The sequence below is a fragment of the Pelodiscus sinensis genome, chromosome 26 (assembly GCF_052426305.1).
Source record: "Pelodiscus sinensis isolate ZL-2025 chromosome 26, ASM5242630v1, whole genome shotgun sequence".
Classification (NCBI taxonomy): domain Eukaryota; kingdom Metazoa; phylum Chordata; order Testudines; family Trionychidae; genus Pelodiscus; species Pelodiscus sinensis.
Window position 1 is genome coordinate 12,950,345 of NC_143077.1, and position 23,385 is coordinate 12,973,729.

General features: G+C 47.6%; 1 protein-coding gene across 3 annotated transcripts in view; it reads left to right on the top strand.

Annotated features, from left to right (window-relative positions):
- WDTC1 (WD and tetratricopeptide repeats 1) overlaps positions 1–22,577 on the top strand; it is a 62,231-nt gene extending 39,654 nt beyond the window's left edge. For 2 of the 3 annotated variants that reach the window (XM_075908834.2, XM_075908835.2), the window contains 10 exons: positions 342–524; positions 838–932; positions 2,523–2,638; positions 3,709–3,784; positions 6,447–6,543; positions 9,017–9,190; positions 16,105–16,340; positions 17,156–17,324; positions 18,033–18,225; positions 19,462–22,577. In XM_075908834.2, coding sequence (XP_075764949.1) covers positions 342–524; positions 838–932; positions 2,523–2,638; positions 3,709–3,784; positions 6,447–6,543; positions 9,017–9,190; positions 16,105–16,340; positions 17,156–17,324; positions 18,033–18,225; positions 19,462–19,659 — 1,537 coding nt within the window. In that variant the 3' untranslated portion in view covers positions 19,660–22,577. The remainder of the gene's footprint in view (positions 1–341; positions 525–837; positions 933–2,522; positions 2,639–3,708; positions 3,785–6,446; positions 6,544–9,016; positions 9,191–16,104; positions 16,341–17,155; positions 17,325–18,032; positions 18,226–19,461) is intronic. The other variant, XM_075908836.2, reaches the window with a different exon arrangement.
- Positions 22,578–23,385: the final 808 nt, after the last annotated feature.

The following is a 23,385-nucleotide window of genomic DNA, read 5'->3' on the forward strand; positions in this document are numbered from 1 at the left end:
AGTAACCTGGGACACTAGAAGCTTTAGCATTACTACTTTTAGGGGCAGCCATTGTCCTGTGGCATCTTAAAGACTAACAAATATAGTTTTGTTAGTCTTTAAGGTACTGCAGGACTCTTTGTTGTATTAGCACGACTGTTTGGGAACAGTCTTGGAGGGGGAAGGGTGTCCTCTTTCCTCCTCAGACACAATCCAGTTCTTTGTGAAATCTAGGTCACTATTTAGCAGTAATAATATAGAGGTATCTGAATTCTTCCTCTGCTTTCCATGGTGCCCAAGCTAAAGTCCCCTCTGTTGCTATGCTGGACACTGGTTTATGAGCTCTCCCTTTTGCCTTTTAGGCAATATGATCTGCGAGAGAACAGCAAACGCTCAGACGTCCTGATAGACCTGACCGAATACTGTGGGCAGCTGGTGGAGGCCAAGTGCCTAACTGTCAACCCTCAGGATAACAATTACCTAGCGGTGGGAGCCAGTGGACCCTTCGTACGGCTCTATGACATACGCATGATCCACAATCACAGGTAATGGCAACCATCACTCATAGGACCTTCTCAACAGGGAAGTGAGTAGCACGAGACCTGAAAGAGGCCTTGCACGGTAGGAATGGGGCATCTAGAGGAGCTGGCAATCCTCCTCAGCTGTGCAATGGTACTAAGTTTTCCTCCCCCAGTGTCCCTTACACACAGGTAAGTGGAATTGCCCAACATTCTTGTGGTGGAACTGCCTAGCATTCTTGTGCATTCTTTTTCCTTGCAAGTCAGAAAGCATATCTCAGGCAGTTGACTTCAGGCAGTGCAGCATTGTAATCCTAAACCCACTTTCCTTTCTGGCTAGAAAAAGCATGAAGCAGAGTCCTTCGGCGGGAGTCCACACCTTTTGTGACCGGCAGAAACCCCTTCCGGATGGTGCAGCACAGTACTACGTGGCAGGTACAACTGCTGCTCCGATGTGACCACTGTTTCTATCAGGCAGTGCCTAGGAGCCAGAATCACTAATCAGATGCCTATTGTAGGAGTCTTTGTACATGCAGCACCAACATGCCGCCCCAAAAACCACCTCTGTGCAAGAGAGCTTACAATCAGTTGCTATTAGCACCGGTTATCGTATTATGAAAATTGGGACTGTCCTGCTTTGCTATACTGATGCATTGACTAACCTGTGGAGGGACTGGATGGCTATAGCTCCTTTCTCAAGTGTGGGTTGAGTACATCACCTGACGTAAACTGCACATGGATTTGGCCTAGAGATGTTCATGTTGGCCAGTTGATGTGAAGAAGTTGCTCTCGATGCTCTTACACCACAGGTGTCCCCTTTTAGACAGTTTCATTGGAGAGTCAAGAACTAAATAAACCACGGATTATACATTGCCCTCTAGAAGGGAAAGCATTTGTGGTACAATGTGAGAGGAAAGTTGGCCTCTTTTACTTAAGGATGTGAATGACTAGTCGACAAGCAAATGCTTATCAGATAGTCGACAGGATAGTTGACTAGTCACTCCTCCCCTCCCCACCCCGGCTACCTCTATCAGAGAGAAGCAACAAGGGGGGGAAGGGGAGGGGGTACCTCAAAGCGGCAGCGCCACACAGAACCCGGGGTCGAGAACTCTAGGGCTGTTGCTACACTTCAAAGTTGGAGGTGCCCTATTGACTAATCGAATAGTCGATGCAAAAATGCATCGACTATTTGATCAGTCAATATTTAACATCCTTACTTTCAATATCTCTCAGGGAGACTTGGCCACCAGATTTTCTGTTCCCTTCACTAGCTCTAATCACCCCCCTATCCCGCCAAGCCCATAATATGGATTGGTCCTAACCACTGTATTAAAACAGTGTGAAAACGGTCGGTTAGGCCAGGAAACAGTTCCATTAAAAAGAATAAGAATTATGTCCCTGGCAAGCCTTATTTCTAAGAAGGTCTCACCATAGGATAGGGTTCCTTAATTCCTTAATCCTTCTTTGTTAGACTAGAAAAGTGTTGAATGCCATCTGAAGTGAAAGAACCCATGTGGGGGTTGAGCAATTTAATTGCTGTGTGTCCAAGAAGCCCATGTTTTGATGTGCCAATGAGCCAAGACACACAGAACCATTAGAGCTGAAAAAAACCTATGTTCAAATGGAATCTTTCGTGAATTGGGGAACGGCTGACTCCCGTGAATGGCCGGAGTGTCAGGATATTTTCACTGAAGCAGTGTGTTGGCTGCCTCTGGATCCTAGCAGGATAGCAAACATGCTCTTAAGGGGCTGTTCCTTTACACCTGGGCACAACCAAGCAGAAAGGCCCTGAACAGGTGGCCGAGTAAGTTTCAGAGCAAGTAGTCTTGCCTTGGGTTAGAACCTTTCAGACTTATTATATATCCCAATAGAAAACTGGGAAATAGCTTGAAATGTGACTACATTTCATTCATGTATCTCTTTGAGCAGAATCCAAAACACCTAGTGGCCAGTGAGGAGCAGATGATGACCAGGGGCTACCAATTAAGCAAGGGAGCTGTAACTTGGTTTCTTTCCTTTCTGCAGGGCACCTTCCAGTGAAGCTCCCTGACTACAACAACCGACTGAGAGTTCTAGTAGCCACATATGTCACCTTCAGCCCTGATGGGACAGAGCTATTGGTCAATATGGGAGGGGAACAGGTAGGATCTTAAGTGAAGTTCAGTAATAAGTGTTTTATATAAGACTGAATTAGTTGGGTCACGATGTTTTGATTCAAACTTCAGAGAGTAATGTCAGGGTGTTTTGCCCTGAGCTATTTGTGCATGTCTGTAATACAGTTTGATTTAAGTGGCTGGTGTATTAGATTTATTCATTTGTTCCCCTCATACATCAGCGATAGGTGTAGTGTTAGACTTAAATATCATTTTCATTCTAGTTTTGCAGTTGACGTTTGCCTGTCTGCAAGAGCTGCAGAAATTGTTTCATGACTGACCAGGAAACCTGCACTAACTCCTATTTTGCTGCCTCTGGCTAGTTCTAGCGGAGGAAGCACTTTCTCCTCCCACAGAGGCAATGGCTTGCACCTACTAAGCATTTGATGAAATTCATGGATGTCTGTAAAGTAAGGCTGTAAAAGACTAGTCGACTATCCCATAAGCATTTGCTTATTGGAAAGTATTTTGACTAGTCAACTAGTCGATATATTTCCCCCTCCCTCAATCCTTTGCTGTCTCTAAAATCCCCAGGTGGCTTTTCAAAGGGGTAACTGCTGAACAACTGATCCATGGATCAGCTGTACGGCGGCTGCCTCTTTAAAATGTCACCTCTGCGGCCATTCAAAGGGGCAGCCATGGAACCCGGGTCATCTGGGGACCTGCAATCAGGTCATGGGCCCAAGGACAAATGGTTCAAGTAGCCACTTGTATAATGTGATGTCTACATTTGTAGACTTTTTTTTTAAATCCTGGTAACACCGTAGCTGAAACTTTTGTGCCCTTACTAACCATTTAGTCACTGTCAATTTCTTGCTTGTATAGCGTGTTTGGTATCAAGGGGACTTTATTGCCATTAGTTTAGTAGAACAGGTACCAATTCTTTCTGGACCTCTTACCTGGTCCTAGCGCTGCTACTGCCATCCTTTTGTCTCCTTATTGGATGCATGTCTATACACATTCTACCAAACTGTACAGCTGGGTGTTGTGTCCTGCTCATCACTATGGTATCACCTACAGTGCACTCAGTCCTTGGTGTCTCTCCCATTGCCTTGTAGGTCTACTTGTTTGACCTGACTTACAAACAGCGACCGTACACTTTTCTCCTGCCAAAGAAGTGCCACTCTTCAGGGGGTAAGTGGTGCGGTGTGGGAAGTGAGAGAGAGAGAGAGAAGCATAGCAAAGCCATGTGTGGCACGATTCCGTTTTCCAGTGTGAAATCTGAGCTGGGCAGGAACTGGGAAAGTGAATTAGGACAGTGCAGTAGCAGGGATTTTTCTGCAGTGCTGTAAGGGCTATAGTGTCTAAAGCCCTTCTACAGAGCAATAAAACAGGTGCCTAATAAGCAGAAGTCCCTGAAATACCCAAAAATATGTAGGGGTTCTTCAAATTCTGCCTAAAGAGTAAGGGATGGTTTAGTGCAGTGGTGGGCAACCCTGCAGCCTGAGGGCCACATACAATCCATTGGGCTTCTGTGTGTGGCCCACAAGACATTTTATTTACCACTGCCCATGTGCAGATTCAACTGGCTTCTGTCCATGTAGATTGGTTTTCCTACCGGTATTGCCAAAGTGTTGATGGCACCCAGCATTGTCTGACTGAGAACCATGTGCTCCCTCTGCAGCCAATCCAAGCACTGCTACTGTTCAGTCAGCACATTCCACAAATGCTAGATACACAAGCAGCGTTAGCAAAACTCCCTTGCGGCCCACTGAGGTGAAGGAGAGCCACTTGCGGCCCATTCACTAACCTAGGTTGCCCGTTACTGCCTTAGTGTCTTCAGACAGGGTCAGTTTCAGACTGCTGGTCTTCCTTTTACTTCCTTACCCAAAGGTACCTCCAACTGAATGGTACCTAGAGGGAAGTAAGACTTGAGTAGCCTTGTTCCTTAACTCTATCCCCTCCGCTGCACTTGCAGCAAACAAACTCCACCTTGGAGAACAGAAATTTGAGGCAAAGGCTATGCTGTGACAGTCTAGCCTGCAGAAGGCACCTGCACACAGAGGTGAAAGTAAGCCAGTGTGCCTTGGTGTGGCACTCTGGCAAGAAACCTGCCAGAGGTGCAGAGGGAGGGGCAGCGCGTTCCCTGCCTGGCTCCCGGGGCTTCCTGCTAGCTGCCACAATCAGCAACAGGCAGGTTAGAGGGGCTGGCTGGAGAGTCCCACATCCCGGAGTGCCCCAGTCCTGAGTCCCCTCCACCTCCACTGCCATTTGGGGGATGAAGGGGATGCAGCCACACATTACTGGTTCCTCTTGCTCCTGGCTGCCCGGGGGAGGGGCAAGGGAGGAACGCGGCAGGCTCTGCAATTTCCCGTCACTCGCTGAGAGTCCAAGGAAGCAGGAAGGAGAAGAAAAGCAACATGTGTGGACTGCTGCTGCAGGCCCCTGCGCCCCTTGCCCTGAATCCTGCAGGCCCCCACATCCTTCCTGCTCTGAGCTTCCCTCATCTCTCTGCCCTGACCCGCTTGCATGTTGCCCTAATTCCTGGATTTTCAAACCTTCACGCCCCGAGCCCCCCACCTTTACTCCATCCCACACTTGAATTTCTCACAGGTTCTGTCGTATCACGCACACACCTCGGGGGGGAAGAGAGGGGGGAATAAGACAATATCTGGAAGAAATGTACATTACTTTCACCGTTGCCTGCACGTAGTTTCTCCATACCCAATCTTTTGGCAGTCTCAGGGGAGTCTGTACTGTTGTTCATGCTCCAAGCTATTAAGGTTGGTGTTGGTCACCTTACATACTCAAGCCACAAGTAACTCCTCTGATAGCAGTTAGTTGCATACAGGAGCAGCAACCAACAGACAAGCTGGCTAGGAAGTAGAAACGAACCTCATCAGAGCTAAATTAATCCTTAGAATTGGTAGCCAAATAAAAAATCACTGCCAAGAGGACCAGTGGAAGTGAGGGCAGGATTGAGAGCCAAGAGCTCATGGATTCAAATTCAGACATAAATTCCCCTCTGACTTCAGTGATGTCCCTCCCTAGCCCATTTTTCCCCCCACCTCCTAATGTGAGGCAAGCACTAGTGTCTTCAAACAATATTGCCATGTTGGTGTTCCAGTGAGCTTCTAAAATGTGAAGGTGAAGTTAAAGCTCCAGGTATGGTGGCAGTACCTGTTTGCTCTTTGCCGCCTAAGGATTAAATGGAGATGTTCTGTCTCTCACCTTCATAAAAATGTAAAATCTAATCTGGCTAGACTGCAGCCCACATGGCGTCCAGTCACCATGCTTTCTTCTGTAGCATCTCGCTCCACATCCACCTTCCTTAGCGTCACAGTGTCTTGCTTTAACTCAACTTATCAGTGTGTATTTTAGTCACTTATAAAAGCAGAAGGCTAGCTGGGGCAGTGTAACTCAGTGAGGTGGCTGAAATAGCCATTCTATAACCTTAGAACCTCTACGAATCAAATGAAAATACAGTGGGTCCTGGCTTGTGCCAGGCCCAATCTGCTGACTGGTTCTGAATACCTTTATCTTGTCCCCCATTTTATGTGGGAATAGGGAGGCAGGAAAAGATTGGAGAAGCGCTAGATGTATTCATCTTTCTTGCTTGGGAGTTCTGTTGTGATGGATCCAGTAGAGTATTTGTAGCTGATATCTGAGGGGGTCAGCCAATCCTGCCCAAGACTTATATTTTCATATATTTTGAGGTAGGCACCATACTCGCTGAAGTCAGTGGAGTTGTAGTTACAAGTCTGACAAGCCCACGGAGGTGTGAAATCCATAGCTGGATTTTATTCTCCATTTTACTGAATTTTTTTTCTTACACTCTTCCTCCCCCTCTCCCCAGAAGTGCAGAATGGAAAGACATCAGCCAATGGAGTGTCAAACGGCATCCATCTCCACAGCAATGGATTCAGACTGTCTGAGGGAAGAACACCTCTCAGGTGAGGTGACACATTTGTTTGGCCGAGGTGCCCTGGTTCTGCCCTGTGCCCCCAGTGAGAGCCATAGCTACTGACGCAGGTGTGAAGTGGAATTCTTTGCTTACTAATGCAAAGATTGCACAAGGAGCTCTGTTCTGGGATTCACTCAACTGCTGGAGGTAAACCGGCTACAAACAGGAGCCAGGTAAGGCCAGAGCCAGATGGGGAAATCATGGCCATCAGGATCTTTCTCTTTTTATGTTTGTGGTGAATTATTGCTGATTTAAATCCACAGTTGGCCTATCACATGTGGAAACCAACCTCTTTTACTTATCCGTAGCTCAGTCTCTTTCCTAACCTGAAAGAACCATGTTTGAGGGGTGGAGGGCAGCATGGGCTGTCTCAATGGTCCATGCTGCCCTTCTCTCCTTTGCTGGCAATAGGATCTGTTGGGATGGGGGCACTTGTTTGCTGTGAAATGATTTGGCAGCCTCTGTTCACAGAACAACACTTGGAGGGTCATGACTCAATCATGATCATCCCGGCCTGTATTTGAATGGGTGACTGGGTTGAATAAGTCTTTGCCATTACCAAAATATACCCTGCTTCTCTCTCTCTTGTAGTTGGGAAAGTAGAGGCAGACTTTTGAAGTTTAACACGTCTGGTTTTGGGGGAGTCCTCTAGATTAAGGTGCTTCATCAGCAATCTTTTAAAATGTCAAATAGCTGGTTAGTGCAGTCAGGTGAGCTAGCTTATTTGACTTTTTAAAAGAATGTTGTAGCTGAATGCAGACTTGAAACTCAATAGAAGAAATACTGGTTATACAGTAGAACTTGTGGAACTTGCAAGCTGTGGATGAAACAAGGTGATACCTAGTAGATTTCAAGTAGAGTTTAAATATGTCATATCGATAACAGAAGCACCAATTGTTACATTGTAGTCTACTATATATTCAAGAGGCTTGGTTTTGTTTGAGAGGGAGCGAGTCCGTCTGTTCAAGAACTCCTTGCTGTTACTGAATTTAGTAATCCTCTTAAACAGAATGCAGCTTCCTCTTATCGTAACTTAAAGTGAAGTAAGTGTTTGGTTGTGCGGGGGGGGGGCATGCATAAAACCACACAGAAAAGAAACCATCACCAGGCAGGTGAAAAGGGCTGGCTTGGGGCACCTCCAGGGACCTTTTAGGGAGGGCAGGGGAGGTTGAAGCTCCCTCCTTCCCCAGTTTTGTACAGGAACATAGCTGTTCCCCCTCAATCAGGGAGTGAGGGGGAAATGCACAATCTATTCCTCTGCCTCCGAGTTCCTCAGCCAGAATGGAACCTGGACCTGCCCCAGCTAGGGGACATGCACCCTTCCCCTGGCTATGCCCGCCAGAGCTGCAGCAGCCATGGAGAGGTGATTCTCACTTAGCCCTAACCTGCTGCAGTGAGAGCCAGCTGGGGCAGTCCTCTCTCATGATAGGTCTACACTACAGTGTTATTTCAAAATAGTTATTTTGAAATAGCTTATTTCGAAATAACGTGTCTGCACACAAAATGCATTTTGAAATAGTGCATCCACACTGAGTGGACTCCGAATCACATTTAAGGCTGGCCAGAACCAGTTCCGGCAGGGCACCAGATCAGGACTTACTGTGTAGGGCTGCTGCCTGAAGCGAATTGACGTCTGTGCTTAAAGCCGCCCTCCCCCTCCCCCCCCGGACAGCCAGTTCTCAGGTTTCCCTGCTTGCTTGTCTACCTCAATGAGGGACAGCAAAGCATTTTGTCTCTGCGTGCTCTGGTTGCCTTCACTCGGGACACCACAGCACTCTGCAACATGGAGCCAGAGCTGCCTCTAGGCACCCTGGTGCTTCTCTTGGACACGTTGCTGTGAGCCTGGCTGCACTTTCTGCAGGCTGCCATCTGGGAGGTCCATTGGGGGGCTGTCAGTATCCAGGAGGCCCTGCAGGAGAGCTTCCACCCTGAGGAGCACTAAGAGCCTCCCTGGTCTGCCCCCACTGGGGGCTTGTGCCTCATTCCTCCCTCATGTCCTTCCGCTTACTCCTCCCTAACCCCCCTTCCTGGTGTCATGAAAATACATGTATTTTATTTGAACACAAACTCTCTTTATTTAACAAAACTGGGGGGGGAGGGAATGAAACTCTGGTGAGACTGGGGAAAGGAGGCGGGAGAGGGGAGAGGAGGGAGAAACCTGGGAGGAGGGAGCTGGAAGGGGGAAGCAAGGGGAAGAAGGGGGAGGGGAAACTCAGGGCTCGGGGTTGGGGGTCTCGCCGGACCAACTTGATTGTCATGCAAACCTGCTCCTGGGTTCGCATGTGGCCTTCGGCAAGATAGCTGCCAGCCTGGCCACCAGAGGCGGCCGTGTGACTGGGGTGGGGTCTACTCCATTGATTCTCAGTGCAATGGAATTCATCTGTTGGAAGTCTGTTTGGCCAGGTTTAATCTCTTCAGTGTTACCATAGTGATTGTAACCCCATGCCTGTCCATCCCTGTAGTCCCCAGATGGAGCTGCCTCCATACCTGGAAAAAATAAAGCAGCAAGCCAATGAGGCATTTGCATGCCAGCAGTGGACTCAAGCCATCCAGCTGTACAGCAGAGCAGTTCAGAAAGCACCCAACAACGCCATGCTGTATGGAAACAGAGCTGCTGCCTACATGAAGCGCAAGTGGTAAGTCAATTGGAGCTACTTTTGTGGAAGGCTAACACAATTGTGTGCTGTCAAATGCCCTTTACCAAAGGGCTGGGGCATCATAGCTACACAAAGTTTCGGGCTCTGGACTTGGATGACCCAACAGAGTTCCTTTCTCATGGGTGCCATTGCTCGCAGCAGGGCTTCTTGCCACATTTTGCTGCAGAGTGGGGCTCATCTAATTGGATAAAACCTACCATGCAACATAAAGGTTAATTACAGATTTGTGAATGTTGGAGACTGGTTCCTGATAGTGTCTGCTCACAAGATGCTGTTGTTAGTTCACCCCATTGCTCACTGGTACACTGTGTAGCTTGCTGTTTTTTTTGTAAAAAGAAAGCTATAAACGCATGTGTGTCAAGCAGGTTCAGTAGCTCTGTGATCTGATATAGGGAACAATCCAATGGAAGGACTCCTAGACATCTATCCCCTGAGGAGAGAGGGGTCATGTTCCTCATCTGGTTCAATCCTTGTACTTGCCTTAAAGCCCATGACCCCTTGCAGGTTAGTTGTAGATTCCCACTGCTAGCCTAATCCAAATCACCATCTCTGGCAGACTTACCCAGACTATATCTAACATGAGGTGTATCCATTCTGGCTATTACCTGAACTAGCCACATCTATCACACTGTACGCTACCTGGGATTCTTTCAGTGATGCTGCAGGGTTATGGTAAATGCTTTGGGTGCTGCCAAAGGCTGTATCTGATCCACTGCTGAATGCGTACTGCTAGCATCTGCAGTGGTTAACATCCCTTCTGATAGCAGCCAGGGCTGCTCTCATAAAATGGCAAAACTGTTTAGCCAGGCATTCATGCATGCACAATCTCACCTTGTCCGTCTGTCTGCCCAAGAAGTAGGGCCATTGAATGAGACTTACTATCCACGTATTTAAAATCGGGATGTAAGTGACTAGTTGACTACCCAATAAGCATATGCTTACCGAGTAGTCACTTAACTAGTCACTTCCCCCTCCCCTTGTTGCCTCTATCAGAGGGGTGGGGGAGCAGGAGCCAGTGCTGGGGGAACGGGGGAGGCACCAGCTTAAAAGCTGGTTCCTCCCAGCACCATCTCTATGGGGTGGGGCAGAACAGGGGAGGCAGAGGTGTAGCCAGGGGACCAGGCATGAGTCAGGAAGCTGATTCCTGGCATGTGCTCGGTGCCCCACGCACACACCTGCTGCGCCTCTTCCTTTTACATTATTAAGAGCTTGGCGGTTCTTAATACGTTTAAAAGGCAGAGCTGTACCGGGGCTAGCTCTGCATTTTCCCCCTATTACTGACTAATTGAGTAGTCAATCGAAATTCCATCGACTACTCGATTAGCTGATTAAATGCAATTTAAAATCCTAATTTTTAAAATACTTGTGATCTCTATTGCTGAGAGCACAGCTTGGGAGCAGCCTCAGAAGGATGTAAAAACCAAGGAGGGAGAAGTCTCTTGGGTGGTGGAATGGAATGGTAAAAGGGAAAACCTAGGTTGAGCCTTGAGGCAAATTTAATTAGTGAGGTGTTTAAAAAAATGATCCTCTTCACTAAGGAAATAGGATGGCTCAGTTGATGGGCACATCTGACATTATACTGGGCCAAGGTGAATAGCAGGATATTTCTTGAGCTGGGAAGGTGAACAGTTAAAGCTCCAGCATGTTTCCTTAATGTGTGATTGTGACAGGATACCCAGAGTGCAACTTGGACCATGAACCACCAAACCCACCATCCTGGACTGTCTCTCTCACTGTGGTGCTAATAGGCACTGCAGTTGTTCAGCCAACCGCAAGCAGGGACGCACCCAACCATGTTACATGAGGTCATGAGTAGCTGGACAATATCAGAGAGGCACTTTGCACCCCAGAAATATACCATCCTGCACTACTCCAGGTTCCCCTGCATTGTGCAAATTCCTCAATAAATTTGCTGCTGCTTCATAGGAAAGTAAGACGTGCTCTAGCCTTTGTAACCTGAGCTCAGATACCCTAAAGCACTTCAGCTAAAAACACATTGTTTTGGGCAAAATGTAAAACAGATTAATGACAGAAAGAGGTTTTAAGTGGTTATAAGTAGCAGGCATAGAGGTCTACACTGGCCTCTTGAATTTGTGCAAGAGCACTGACTTTGTAATGTACAAAATCAGTGCTTCTTGTGCAAATACTTTCACGCTCCCACTCGGGAAAAAGCCCTCTTGCGCAAGAATACTATTTTGTGCAAAAAAGCCCCGATGGCTAAAATGGTGATCAGGGCTTTCTTGCGCAAAATCGCATCTAGACTGGCCACGGATGCTTTTGCGCAAAAGCATCCGTGCCAATCTAGACGTGCTTTTGCAGAAATACTTTTAATGGAAAAGTTTTTCCATTAAAAGTATTTCTGCAAAATCATGCCAATCTAGACTCAGCCCTACACTACAGAGAAGCCTCGAAATTAGTCTGAGGCAGGCTTCCCTAATGTGGATGTGCTACCTCTAATTAGAGCCCCAGGAGGCACGGGGGAGTAATTACTTTGAATGGCCCTAGGGAAGGAGCTATTTTGAAATAGCAGCAGTGGCACTTCCATGCTACTGCTATTCCACAATGGCTGTTTTGGAAGAAGCGTTATTCCTCATGGAATGAGGTGTATAGTTTTTGAAATAAGCGGTGCATTATTTCGAAATTATTTTGAAATAACAGAATTGCTGTGTAGACGCTCGCACTGTTACTTTGAAGTAACTGAGCTGTGTAGATGCACCCGTATAGAAAGAGGAAGGCTTTGGATTGTAAGGTCTTAGCTTGTCCCTCACTCTCCCTAAAACTACTGCTTATGCTCAATAGCTGTGTTTCAAACCAACATTCTGTCCCTTTGAATCTGAAAACCCCCCAGTTTGCACTTACAGGAAAACTTTCCTAAGCAACCAGTTTAAATACAAAGCTTTTGAGCTTGCATAAAATCTTGTAACACTGGGGGAAGGAAGCTACTACTTTGGAATAGCAAATTCTTGATAACCGATCCTTCTGGCTGTTTCTGGTTTGACCATGAAGATTGAAGCATTTTTGGAATGCTAGAGAAGTTAACAGCAGAACTAGCTCTTTAAAATACCAAGAACCCTACTCTGTCTCTACTTCACATAATGCTTTGTGGTCAAGTCTAGAATAAGTTTTGTAAAGGCCTGTTTTGAGCAGGGGAACCTGCATCCACTGCTGAATTGACAGCGTGATGTTTCTGAAGGTGTAGTTGCTTCTGAAGGTGTATAAACGTGCTAAGTGCTCTGTTTGTGTGAATGCAGGTTCTGCTGCTAATTTCACAGATAAGCCACTTAACCTTTCACTATCACCCTCTTCCAGCTGTAATGTAGGGGCCAGTATTCACTTACCTCACAAGAGTTGACACTTTATGGGCTAAATTCAGGCGGGTGCAACTTCATTGTTTACACAGTCTGAAATGAATCCAATGTTTGCTAAGTGCTTTGATTTTTTTTTTCTTTGCAGTAGAAGTTGCAGGTGGTAATACGGCTGGCAGAACTGTTGGTCTGCAAATATGGCTCCACAAATAAGAAGCCTCTGGGCTGACGACCTGCTTCCAAATTCCATTCAGTAGCAATCAATCTCTTACCTCCCACAGTCCTCTTAGGCCCCCCTCAAAGTTTGGACTTGTGGGCAGTGCTGTGCTGTTGTAGCAGGGATGGCAAAAAGACATGTCTATGGTTGGGTTCATCCCATAAAGCTGGTGGCCTTGTGCCCCTCTTCCCTTAGGGGTCAAGTTGGATGGGGTAGCCTTGCTCTTCCAAGTGCCACCCATACGAGTCCCCAAAACGGAGTCAGACTGTGCAGATACTATTTTTAAAAGTGCATGTTCTGACTGGGCTCCTACATGGCCTGCTTGACTCTGTCAGCCGACGGTTAGGGCAGTGTGTGTGTGTATGTTTCCGAGAAAAGGTTTAACGTCCGTGTCTTTACTGCTAGGACCGGGGTCCCATCGCAGAGGGTGGCCAGCAGGCCAACAGACGCCCCGAGTTTATAGGAAGAGCTTATTACGCTTCAGATTTTAGCTGCTAGAATTTCATAATTCCTTCGCAGCGGGCAGCCTCGGGGAGACTGAGAAGCGCCCCAACTGAATTTTGCCACCTGGGTGTGACACAAATCCAAACGCCCAAGCTCTCCCTATATCTGTCCCTTTATGACCGGCTGAAGTTCTTTTAAATTGTGCTTGGTTCTGTTACAGCAACTGAAGGAGTCAGGTTAAAGCTTAAACAGTTACAGGTTTATTGAGGAAGCTTATAAATCATATGGTTACAATGGCTATTGCTCTATTTCTTAACTATTAGCAAAATATAGGTCTTAAAAATGGTTACAAAGAAGATAAAGATAGAAAAATAGAAATAATGGTACCAAGTAACAGCTTACTCTTTCTATGTGTACACTTAAGACAGAGGACCACATCCAGGTACCATTTTTACCCCCTTCTGTGCCTCTCAACTCCAGCATGTCAGGCCAGGGCCGGTCCCTCAATTCCTAGGAAAGACGAAAATATGAGGTGGGCGTCCCCATAGAACCTCGGGAGGTCAAACACCTAACCCGACCAGCAGGTAGAGGGTAGAATGACACTCAAAGTGAGTGTGTGCTGGGCCCATCTTTTATAATCATGAAGTCACGTATTTCTCTTTCTTATCTGTCATGCCAATTGATGCTGGTCTGTCTGCTGTGAGACCAGTTCTTACAAGGGAGTTGTGAACTTAATTTACACTTGTAAGAGAGAATTGAGATGATTAAATTTTGAAGTACTGGACATTGTTTTCTCAGTGGGAAATTCCTCTTCCTGGGACTGTGTGTTCGAATCAACATAGGTGCCAGCCGCAGCCTCGAGGCCAGCTTATTGACTTAGCTGCTCTCTATCCACATATCTGTGTTTCAGCTTCTCAGGATCAGATGAGCCAGCATAGACTATGCTGATATTATTGCTCCTTCTCTGCCCTGTGCTTCAGAGAGGCAAATAAGATGGATGATATGGGGTTATAGTCTGTCTGGCCACACTCTCTGATAGTGGAAGGAAAAACAAAGGGTCCACCTCATGGTGCCAAACCGAGGACCTGCTCAGAACAGGTGTATCCCTTAAAACGCTGCCCTAGCCCATCTGCACTGCTCTAGCACTCCAGTAAAGACACTCTCCTGTTGGTGGGGACGGTTTCTCCCATGGGCATACTCCTCCTGGAGAAACTGACGAGAGAAGCTGTCCCATCAACCTAGCACTGTCTACATGGAGTCAGGCTGGTTTAACTACGTGACTGAGGGAGTGGATTTTTCACATGACTTGTGCTGATAAAGCTCTGGGGTGTAGAGCTGGCCTCGGATTAGATTACACCTCTTTCCTTGTGGGTTTTAATAAGCGGTGAAAGAGCTATCGAGGTTAATGTTCTAAAGCCTGGATTTGGGCACCTGAGTTACCATGTCACTGAGATTTTTGGGTCAGCTCCTGTCTCAGATACTGTTCCCAACTCTGGAAGAGCACTATGCTCTGCTCCGTTTTGAGGTTATTTGTTGCATCCCAAATAGGGGCTTAGGCCAGGACTATGCTACAGACCTGCATCAGTTGTTAATGGGGGAGTGTTCTCTTTGATCTTTTCCATCCGTGAGTAGAATGAATTTTTATGTGCACAGGAGGCATGTGTGAATGTGCACTACCAGTAGAAACACCAAACCTAGCAGTGGGCACTCTGTTAATCAGCTGGGCGGCATTTGAATCCTGAGGAGCCACATGAGTGCACAGGTTACGGGGAACACTGGTCACAGGTGTGAAAAATCCACATCCCTTAGCCACACAGTTATGCTGATCTAACCCACTGTGAAGCTAAATCTTCTGCTGATGTATCACATGCCTCTCGGGGAAGGTGGGTCTACTGTGCGGACAGGAGCAGCTCTCCTGTTAGAATAGGAGCATCTTTGCTAAAGCACTGCAGCGGCACAGGTGTGCTACCGTAGTGCAGTATGTAAAGAGCAGCTTTTAAACTTTATTTTTAAATATGCTGAGGCTGGCACATGAGGACAGCTTGGAAGAGTTGCTAATACAGCTGCCTGTCAGCCCCATCACAGGCCTGGCTGGTGTCCCCTTCCTCAGCCCACATCTAATATAAATGAATACCAAAACGAAAGATTTGTCATGCTTCTGCTTTTGGGATGCATGCTGAGGCAGACTGGCATGGTCCTCTGGAGGAACTAAGCGTGCTTAGCCTAGATAATTGTATACCTATTTGGATATTATGATTTGGATCAATAGGTATCAGTTTGGGTTATAGAAGAAACTTAAAGCAATAAAAACATCTCCGGATGAACATGAGGATATAAACAATAGCTGGAGGAGAATGTAATTTTGGAGATAAATGTCCATCAGGAATAAAACCATCCAGATTTGAGATCTCTGTGGTGGGCATCTATCTTTTCCATTGCAAAGGGAAATGTCCTGCTACACTGTCTGGCCACAAGAGGGAACTCTTGAGCTACTGCACACATGGAAAGGTATCTGTGCCCTGAGGCTCCTTTCAGCAGGCTTGGCGGGGCCTTGCTCCTTTGGGAGGGGAATGCCCACCATTGATAAGTTTGCAACAGTGGGTCTTGATCTGTAGGACTTGAAATAGTAGCACAGGAAACAGTTGTGCTGCCGCCCTAGGGTGGGGGGCAGAAGTCTGGCCTCCAAACAGGCGGTGATCCGTCGTCTTCTGTGTGAGGGTGTTTGTCAGCTGAGTTCACAAATAACAGCTGGGCGATGAAACCAGCCAGCAAAGGAAGTGCTGTTGGAGATGCTCGAGCCAATAGGAAGCCCCACTCCTCTATTGAGAGCTGAGAAGTAGATAAGCGTTCCGGTTGCCCAAAGCCTGGAAGAGGGTAGTGGATATTTAGGTTGCTTCTATCTCCAGCGACTGTTCTTCTCTCTGCAGGGATGGAGATCATTACGATGCTTTAAGAGACTGCTTGAAGGCCATCTCCTTGAACCCAGGCCACCTGAAAGCCCACTTCCGCCTGGCCCGCTGTCTCTTTGAACTGAAGTATGTGGCAGAAGCGCTGGAGTGTCTGGATGACTTCAAGGGGAAGTTCCCGGACCAGGCGCATAGCAGCGCTTGTGACGCGCTGGACCGAGACATCAACGCCGCCCTCTTCTCGAAAAGTGATAATGGTGGGTGCTAGTGCTCAGCACAGTGTCTCTACCCTTTGGGTTGGAATCCAGCATATCCCAGGAAGGGGGCCTGGCCCTAACTTGCAACCCCTCTTTAAAGTGGGGCTCACTGAGATGCAAGCAGTTTTTTTCCATAGATTGGTTTGACTTCCTGACTGAAAGTTGTCACCATAACAGATGCCTTAAGGACTGTTCCAGCAGTCTGGTGACTTGCAGCCATTACTTGGTCACTTATGGAGAGTTCTAAGTTCTGTAGTGTATTATGGTCTGTCCTTTTTGCGGAAAACCATCCCTTTCAAGAGAGGTTCCTGGCTCCTGAGACTGCGCTTATGAATTGGGGCTTATACATAGGGTTGACTTCTCAGCTATGGAGGAAGGTCCTGATGCCAGAGAACAGGGAAAGTATGGACAGCCGCAGTGCACGCGTCCTGCCAGTAGCTGTCACTTGGCCAGGGAAGACTTGCCCACCCCTGGCTGTGATTGGTTGGATCCTTGGTCTTTGGAGGCGAACAACAAGGGAGTCAGTTGGGAGATGGAAAACTGCCCTTATATGGACTGATCCTAAGGTGAAGAGTTGTAATCATTTTTGGTCTTGAGCTGCACATGAGCTCTAGAGTTGGTATTGCAAGAAGAGGGTTGAGGTACAGAGGCGAGAAAGTGTGCGCGCTAAGTACCTGTCCTCTGGATAGACTGGCCTTGGCTCTCAACTAGCACTGTCACTTGAATGCCTCTCACAAATACTAACCTAGCTGAAGAATTCTCTGTTCCAACATGAGATGTGTGGAGGAAAATATCTCTTTGCTCTATCCTTCCAGCTGAAGACAAGAAAGGGGGCGGGCCAATTCGGCTGCGAGCAACCGGGCGCAAAGATTCCATCTCGGATGACGAGATGGTGCTCAGGGAACGCAGCTATGACTACAAATTCCGGTACTGTGGCCACTGTAACACCACCACAGACATCAAGGAGGCCAACTTCTTTGGCAGGTATGCTGACCTTGCATGGTAAGGGTTTGGGACTTCAGTTGCACAGAATGGCCGAGTGTTGCGGTTCAGTGTAGCTGTCATGATGTGGAGCCCCAGCAGGGGTGGCTATGAGAATATATTTTCACTCCTGGTCTGTGGGTTTTTTGACTGCTGAAGTGTCACTCCTCCTCCATGCATTACTGGCTAAATGGTAGCTCAGCACAGAGATGGGACTGCTCATCACAACTTTTCAGTGCTCCAGCTCTTAGTGCCTAGCCATGTGAGTTCCAAGGATGGGAGAAATGACAAACTAAGGTTGTCCCCATTTAGAAACGTCCCTTTCGTTGCGGTGCTGGGACAGTGTTCTCTGACGCTGGAGGTGCTGGAGACCCATCTGGTTTTCTTGCTCTGGACTGTGCTGATGAGTCTTTAAGTGACTGGTGAAACCCATGTGCAAGAGTTTTCACACTAGCCAATTCCCTGAGCCTGTCCTTGTATGTTGGTGCGAATAAGGCTAACCCAGGCAGTGGTGGCTAACTGACCTCTCTGCCTAATGGACTTATCTGCTCCCACCTTTATCCTTCACACCCTTTGGAACAGCCGCCTGTTCCATGAATGTGAATCTTTGCAGTGTACAGAGCCTTCCTCCACCCTTTTCTTCTAGGCCTGATGCTGTCTCCTATAACTATCCTGTGATTTCAGCGGAACCCTTTGTTCTTTCCTTCCTAGCAATGCGCAGTACATAGTCAGCGGCTCCGACGATGGCTCTTTCTTCATCTGGGAGAAAGAAACTACCAACCTGGTGCGGGTGCTGCAGGGGGATGAGTCTATTGTGAACTGTCTCCAACCCCATCCAAGTTACTGCTTCCTGGCCACCAGCGGCATTGACCCAGTTGTACGGCTCTGGAATCCCAGGCCTGAGGTAAGAGCAGCAACAGAGCATCTATAAAGAGGCAGGATGAGGGGGTTTAGGACTCCATGCTGGAAGCCATTGTCCTGGGGCAGGCGAAAGATAAAGACTGATTACTGGGTATGGGATAGTTGGATGGATTTGGAGTGAGACTTGTGGCTTTTATTCTGGCTTTCCCATTTCACTCTGTGCCTGCCTCACTGTTCCAGTTTGCAGAAGGGAGAAGGACACTTGCAATTCAGTAATACTCTGAGAACAAATCTTGTGCATAGCAAAGTAGTGCAGGCAAACCCAGGGAGAACCAGCTTTGCACTTCTTGCCAAAACACTTGTTTTCCAGTGAGCTCCAGGTTAGGCTGTGGACAGGCTTTTCTGAACTAGGCCAGGTCTGGCTGATCCAGGAAGATGCTAAGATTTTGGGATGTTGGGGGGCAAGGGTGGCAAAACTGAGCAGGAAAGGCCTGGTGTTATAGGAAGGCTTGGAGCAGAGGAAAGATGTCTTGGTGAGGCTGAGGTCTAACTAGATCCAGGGGTAGCATAGTACAGGCTCTGCTCTCCAAGGTTTCCTGCCTTCTTTTCACTGGACTTCGCCAGTGTTCCTCCCCTGGCCTGGAATGAGTCTCTTGCTTTTTCAGCACTCGTGGGTTGGCTTTTTAAAAACCCAAGTCTCCCGTTTTTAATGTGTCCAAAGGCAGGATGTTAGGGAATTAAAAAGGAGAATTGTCGAGGAGAGGAAGGGCACTTGTCAGTCGGCACCTCAGCCTTTGCTTTTCTCCTTCTCCGCCCCATCTCAGAAACCCCTGCTGCAGCTCTGTGCTGCAGTATCCCGTAGCATCTTGCCTGAGCTGTGAGTTTGATGCCCCAGCTGGCACAGCCCAGTTAGTGGGCCAGCAAGATGAAGCACAGGCAGCTGGGCAAAGAAATGTTTAAGGATGGCCAGCAGCAGGGCTATTGAGCCATTCTATCCAACCCCTACTGAAATCCTAGTTCAATATAGTCCCTGCCCCGTCTCTCCCTCTCCTTCCCCCCAACATGTGCATCAGACTGTTGGGCTTGTCATGTGAACATATACCCACTAGGGAGTGGACCAGTTCGCCAGTCTGTGTCACTACATGACTTTCACCCTGTATTCAGTCCAGGAGACCTGACCTTAAAGTTTCATAAGGGAGTGGTAGAGATGAGCAAAAATCAGTCCTAGTGTTGCCTCGTGCGCCTGCCCTCCCCAAGCTGTCTCCTTTCTTGTTTGCAGACGGAAACCCTCAATGGGCGTGTAGTGGAAGACATGGAAGGTGCTTCCCAAGCTAACCAGAGACGAATGAACGCAGACCCCCTGGAGGTGATGTTGCTGAACATGGGCTACCGTATCACAGGACTGACCAGTGGGGGGGCTGGAGGCTCAGACGATGAAGACAGCTCAGAGGGGCAAGTCCAGTGCCGGCCCAGCTAAAGCAGAACTGCTTGTCCTTCCTGTAATTGTTTTGTTGAAGGGGAACCTGACTTCCTTGGTTCTAACCTTTCTCTGACTGCACTGTTTCACACTATGCACAGAGTAGGACAAGCTGGCAGGGGCAGGAGCGGCCTTCCCATCAAACCACCGCCACCACCTCTCCCTCTCCTCCCCGTCACACTACTGAGCAGCATGGCAATGCAGTCTGGGTTTGGCCTTTAGTGGAATTTAGTCCCTGCAGGGATTTTGAGTTGTCTGTGAGCAGTATAACCTGGTGACTTTCTCCAGTGTGAGCTGGAAGAAGGGGCAGTGGCTACATTCATGCGTTTGCAGAGGATTCTTAACATCCTAAATAAAATGTAAAACTAGGGCAGGGATTATGGAATGACTTTACTGCAGTGATCTTGATCCCTGAAGCTTGGCTTAGCTACTCTACCACCAGTCCGGGGTCCTTGGTCTTTGGCTGTTGGTCATAATGAAAAAATCTGTGTGGCCAACTAGTGTTCAACTGATCGCCACCTGTTAACGTATGGCCCTGGAAGGGGCTGTGTTTGCGTTTGCAATAGGTGGTGGCCAATCCATATCTCTGGGCATCTACCTTAGCTGATGAGTGAAAGGATACATTGAGTACATGCATTTGGGAGAGGGGGCAACCTGCCCTCCCAGCTCTAATATCCATTATTGTTCTCTTGGCTTGTGAACGCAGAGAGTAGAGAAAACAGGAGCGGGAGGATATTGGTCTGGGGTATGAGGCTTTGATGACTGCTGTGAGCAAAGCTAACAAGGAAAGTGGCTAATAGCCCTCTTCCAAGGCTTCCATCTCCTTCACCCAGAAGGCTTTCTAGAGCCATTTACCTTTTTCTCCTAGCACCTGTGCTCTGGTGTTGGGAATGCTGCTGTCGTGCACTATTGCATCTGGAGTTGGAGCTTCTAGAAGGTGAATTTTTTTTAGTGCAGCTAGCTTCTCAGAATCTCCACTACTGGCCACAGCTGAGGTGACCGCTCCCTGCCTCATCCCCAGGTGACCTCCCTCCTGTGCAACAAGCAGAGAGGAACGGTGGGCCAGTGATCCTCTCAGGAGCTCTCCTGGCTTTCCCCCACATTTTCCTTGCTCTGTGTCTGCAAGGGCAGGCCTGGTGCTTCATACCTTTAGAACACAGCACTGTATTTCCCACTCTTTTCCCCCAGGTAACTTGCAGCCCTGTGTCCCCTCTTGCCCTTACCAAACAGGTAATATCAAATTGATCTTACACGACTGTTTTTTATGACTATCAACTAAAACCAAAGAGCCCCTGGAGATTTTGCTACTTTCTTGCACTCTTTACCTTTTGCTGCTAAGGGTCTAAATACGCTACCATTGGTCCAGGAGTGTGGGGGTTGTGTCTGGGCACATCAGGGCCCACATCATGGAATCTCTGATCTTCCTGTACCTGTTGTGGAAGAGTGAGCGGCCCCTCCTTCCTCTCTGGCTGCCATGCATTGAAGGCAGGAATGGCTGGGTGTTGGTTGATCAATGTGACTAGCTTTCCTCCTACCACCTCAGCACACTTTTTACCTGCTTTTCTGTACAACTAGCATGAGCCAACTGTGACCTAAAGGTTTGTGGTCTATCCCATGGTCTGCCCCCTTTATAGTGTAGGATGTACCCTGCAGCGTTTAGTGGGCCCCCAGCAGGCAGTGCTCCATCTTGCACCTGCTGTAATGAAGGTGGAGCTAGCTGGGACCATGTCATCTCTGCCTTTAAGGCAAAAAGCAGGTAATGTCTGCTCCATCTTACACAAGGGAGGCACAGCCCTGATGTTCTCTAGGTCACTGGGAAGACTGAGTGTCCTTGTACTCCTAAGAGCCTCAGGGGACTAGGACAGAGGGTTGTCAAGTAAACATAACCTCAGATTTTCTTCAATCCAGACAGGACTTTCTGGGGACAGGCCATCAGTTGGTGGAGGAGGGGGCTTATGCCTTTCCTGTTCTTGCCTGCGTGGGTTTTTTTAACCTACCACCAATGTGGTAAACCTGACTCTTAACACAGTTGTGACCGTTCAGTTGTATACAGGCTACTCCCAACAGCAGTGTGCCGATATTCCCAGGTGCTCAATGTTAAAAACCCCGGGGCAGCAGAAAATGGCTTACTGGTTTGGTTTTTTAAGTGGCCTTTCTTTTTTTTGCCTAAAATATTCATATAGACTCATCTATCTTCTCCCTCTCCTTAAACTTTGCAGGCTTTCACTAAATACATCTTTCAACTTTTTTTAAATTTTTTTAAACTCTAATCTATTGAGATTGGAAACTCTGAAGACAACAGAACCACATGCTCTCCTGGGGTTTCTCTTTCCATTCAGTGTATGCCATGGCAGCTGGCTTTTCCAAGCACCGGTGTAGCTCTTCTACCTGCCATCTGCAGTGTGAAAGCAACAAGACTTCCTGCTTCTGCAGTTGATAGCTTTTTTTAATGGCTGCTTTGATTAAAAAGAAAAAAATAATAGTGGGGTTGAAAGGAGGAGTCCTAGCCACACCTCCTCATTTTGAACAGATTCCATATTTATTGGTGAAGGAAAAACATCCTGGGAGAAGAGATGTTGCTTTTATTTACCTTTGCTATTTTCTTCTACCCTTCTTGAAAAGAAGTCCCTCCCTTTTTTGGTTAACTCTTTCTAACTGAGGATAGGCAGAGATTGCTCCTTTTATTTTTGTATTTTTTAGCAATGGGAATCTCCTTAGACACTCTAAGATGTCTTTGCAATATGCAAAGGAAACTGCTCATAGCTTTTTAAATATTAGAGATGACAGTCTGCCAACCTCTGCCCCTGCAGTTCTAGAGATAACATGCAGGCCTTCCTGTCCTCATTAACAGGAACAGACTGTCTGTTTCTCTGGTCCCTGGAAGAGAAAGGGTTAAGCAATTAAACATTTTTGTTCTAGTTCTTTTTGGTGTCATTTGTTCACGGGATTGTGCTGCCCTTGTTTTTTTCCGCCTATACCATTGCCTGTGTTTGGCGGGGAGGGGGAGAGAAACAGCTGACTTGAGGATGACTATTAAATAAACACATTAGGCAGGCTCCTGCCATCTTAGGGGAGGGTATAACAGAAGTTTTTCTAAGAGAGCCAGTAGTGACTATCGTCAGTAGTCCTCAATGGATGAAGAATAGGGATGTGAAGGAGTAACTGGCTCCCCAGGAGTAGCCCCACGGGCACAGGGCTGCTCCAGCTGAGCTGGAACGTTCCCCCGCCTGGGATCCTGCTTAGTTAGTTAACAAGGTAACCTAACGTTTAACCATTTAACTGAGTAACTGGTGTTTTACATTCCTAATGTAGAACTGACTGCTACTGTGGAGTGGGAGGCGCCGTTGCTGTCCTGCAGAGTGGGAGTTGTGCCTCACCTTGGGCACAAAATGGGAACAGAAACCTCCTGCCTAACTTGATCTCCAGAAATTCTGACAAAAATATCCTGGGGCTTCAGCTGTATGGGCTACACAGGACACTTAGTGGAGGGGACTAACTGGCCTGCTGGTGAGATTGCCCTGTGGAAGGATGTGTGATTGTTTTAACCTAGTTATGTCTTCTAAAGAGACATGCTAGCTTGAGGGAAAGGGAAGCTCATGTCTTGTGCCAAATTCAAAGGTAGGTGGGAGGGCCCCACTCTGGGGCAGAGGGGTGAAGATGGTGAAGGAATTGAACTGTTACTTCTGCCAGGGGAGGAAATGGAACTCTTGAAATTCTTCTTCAGTG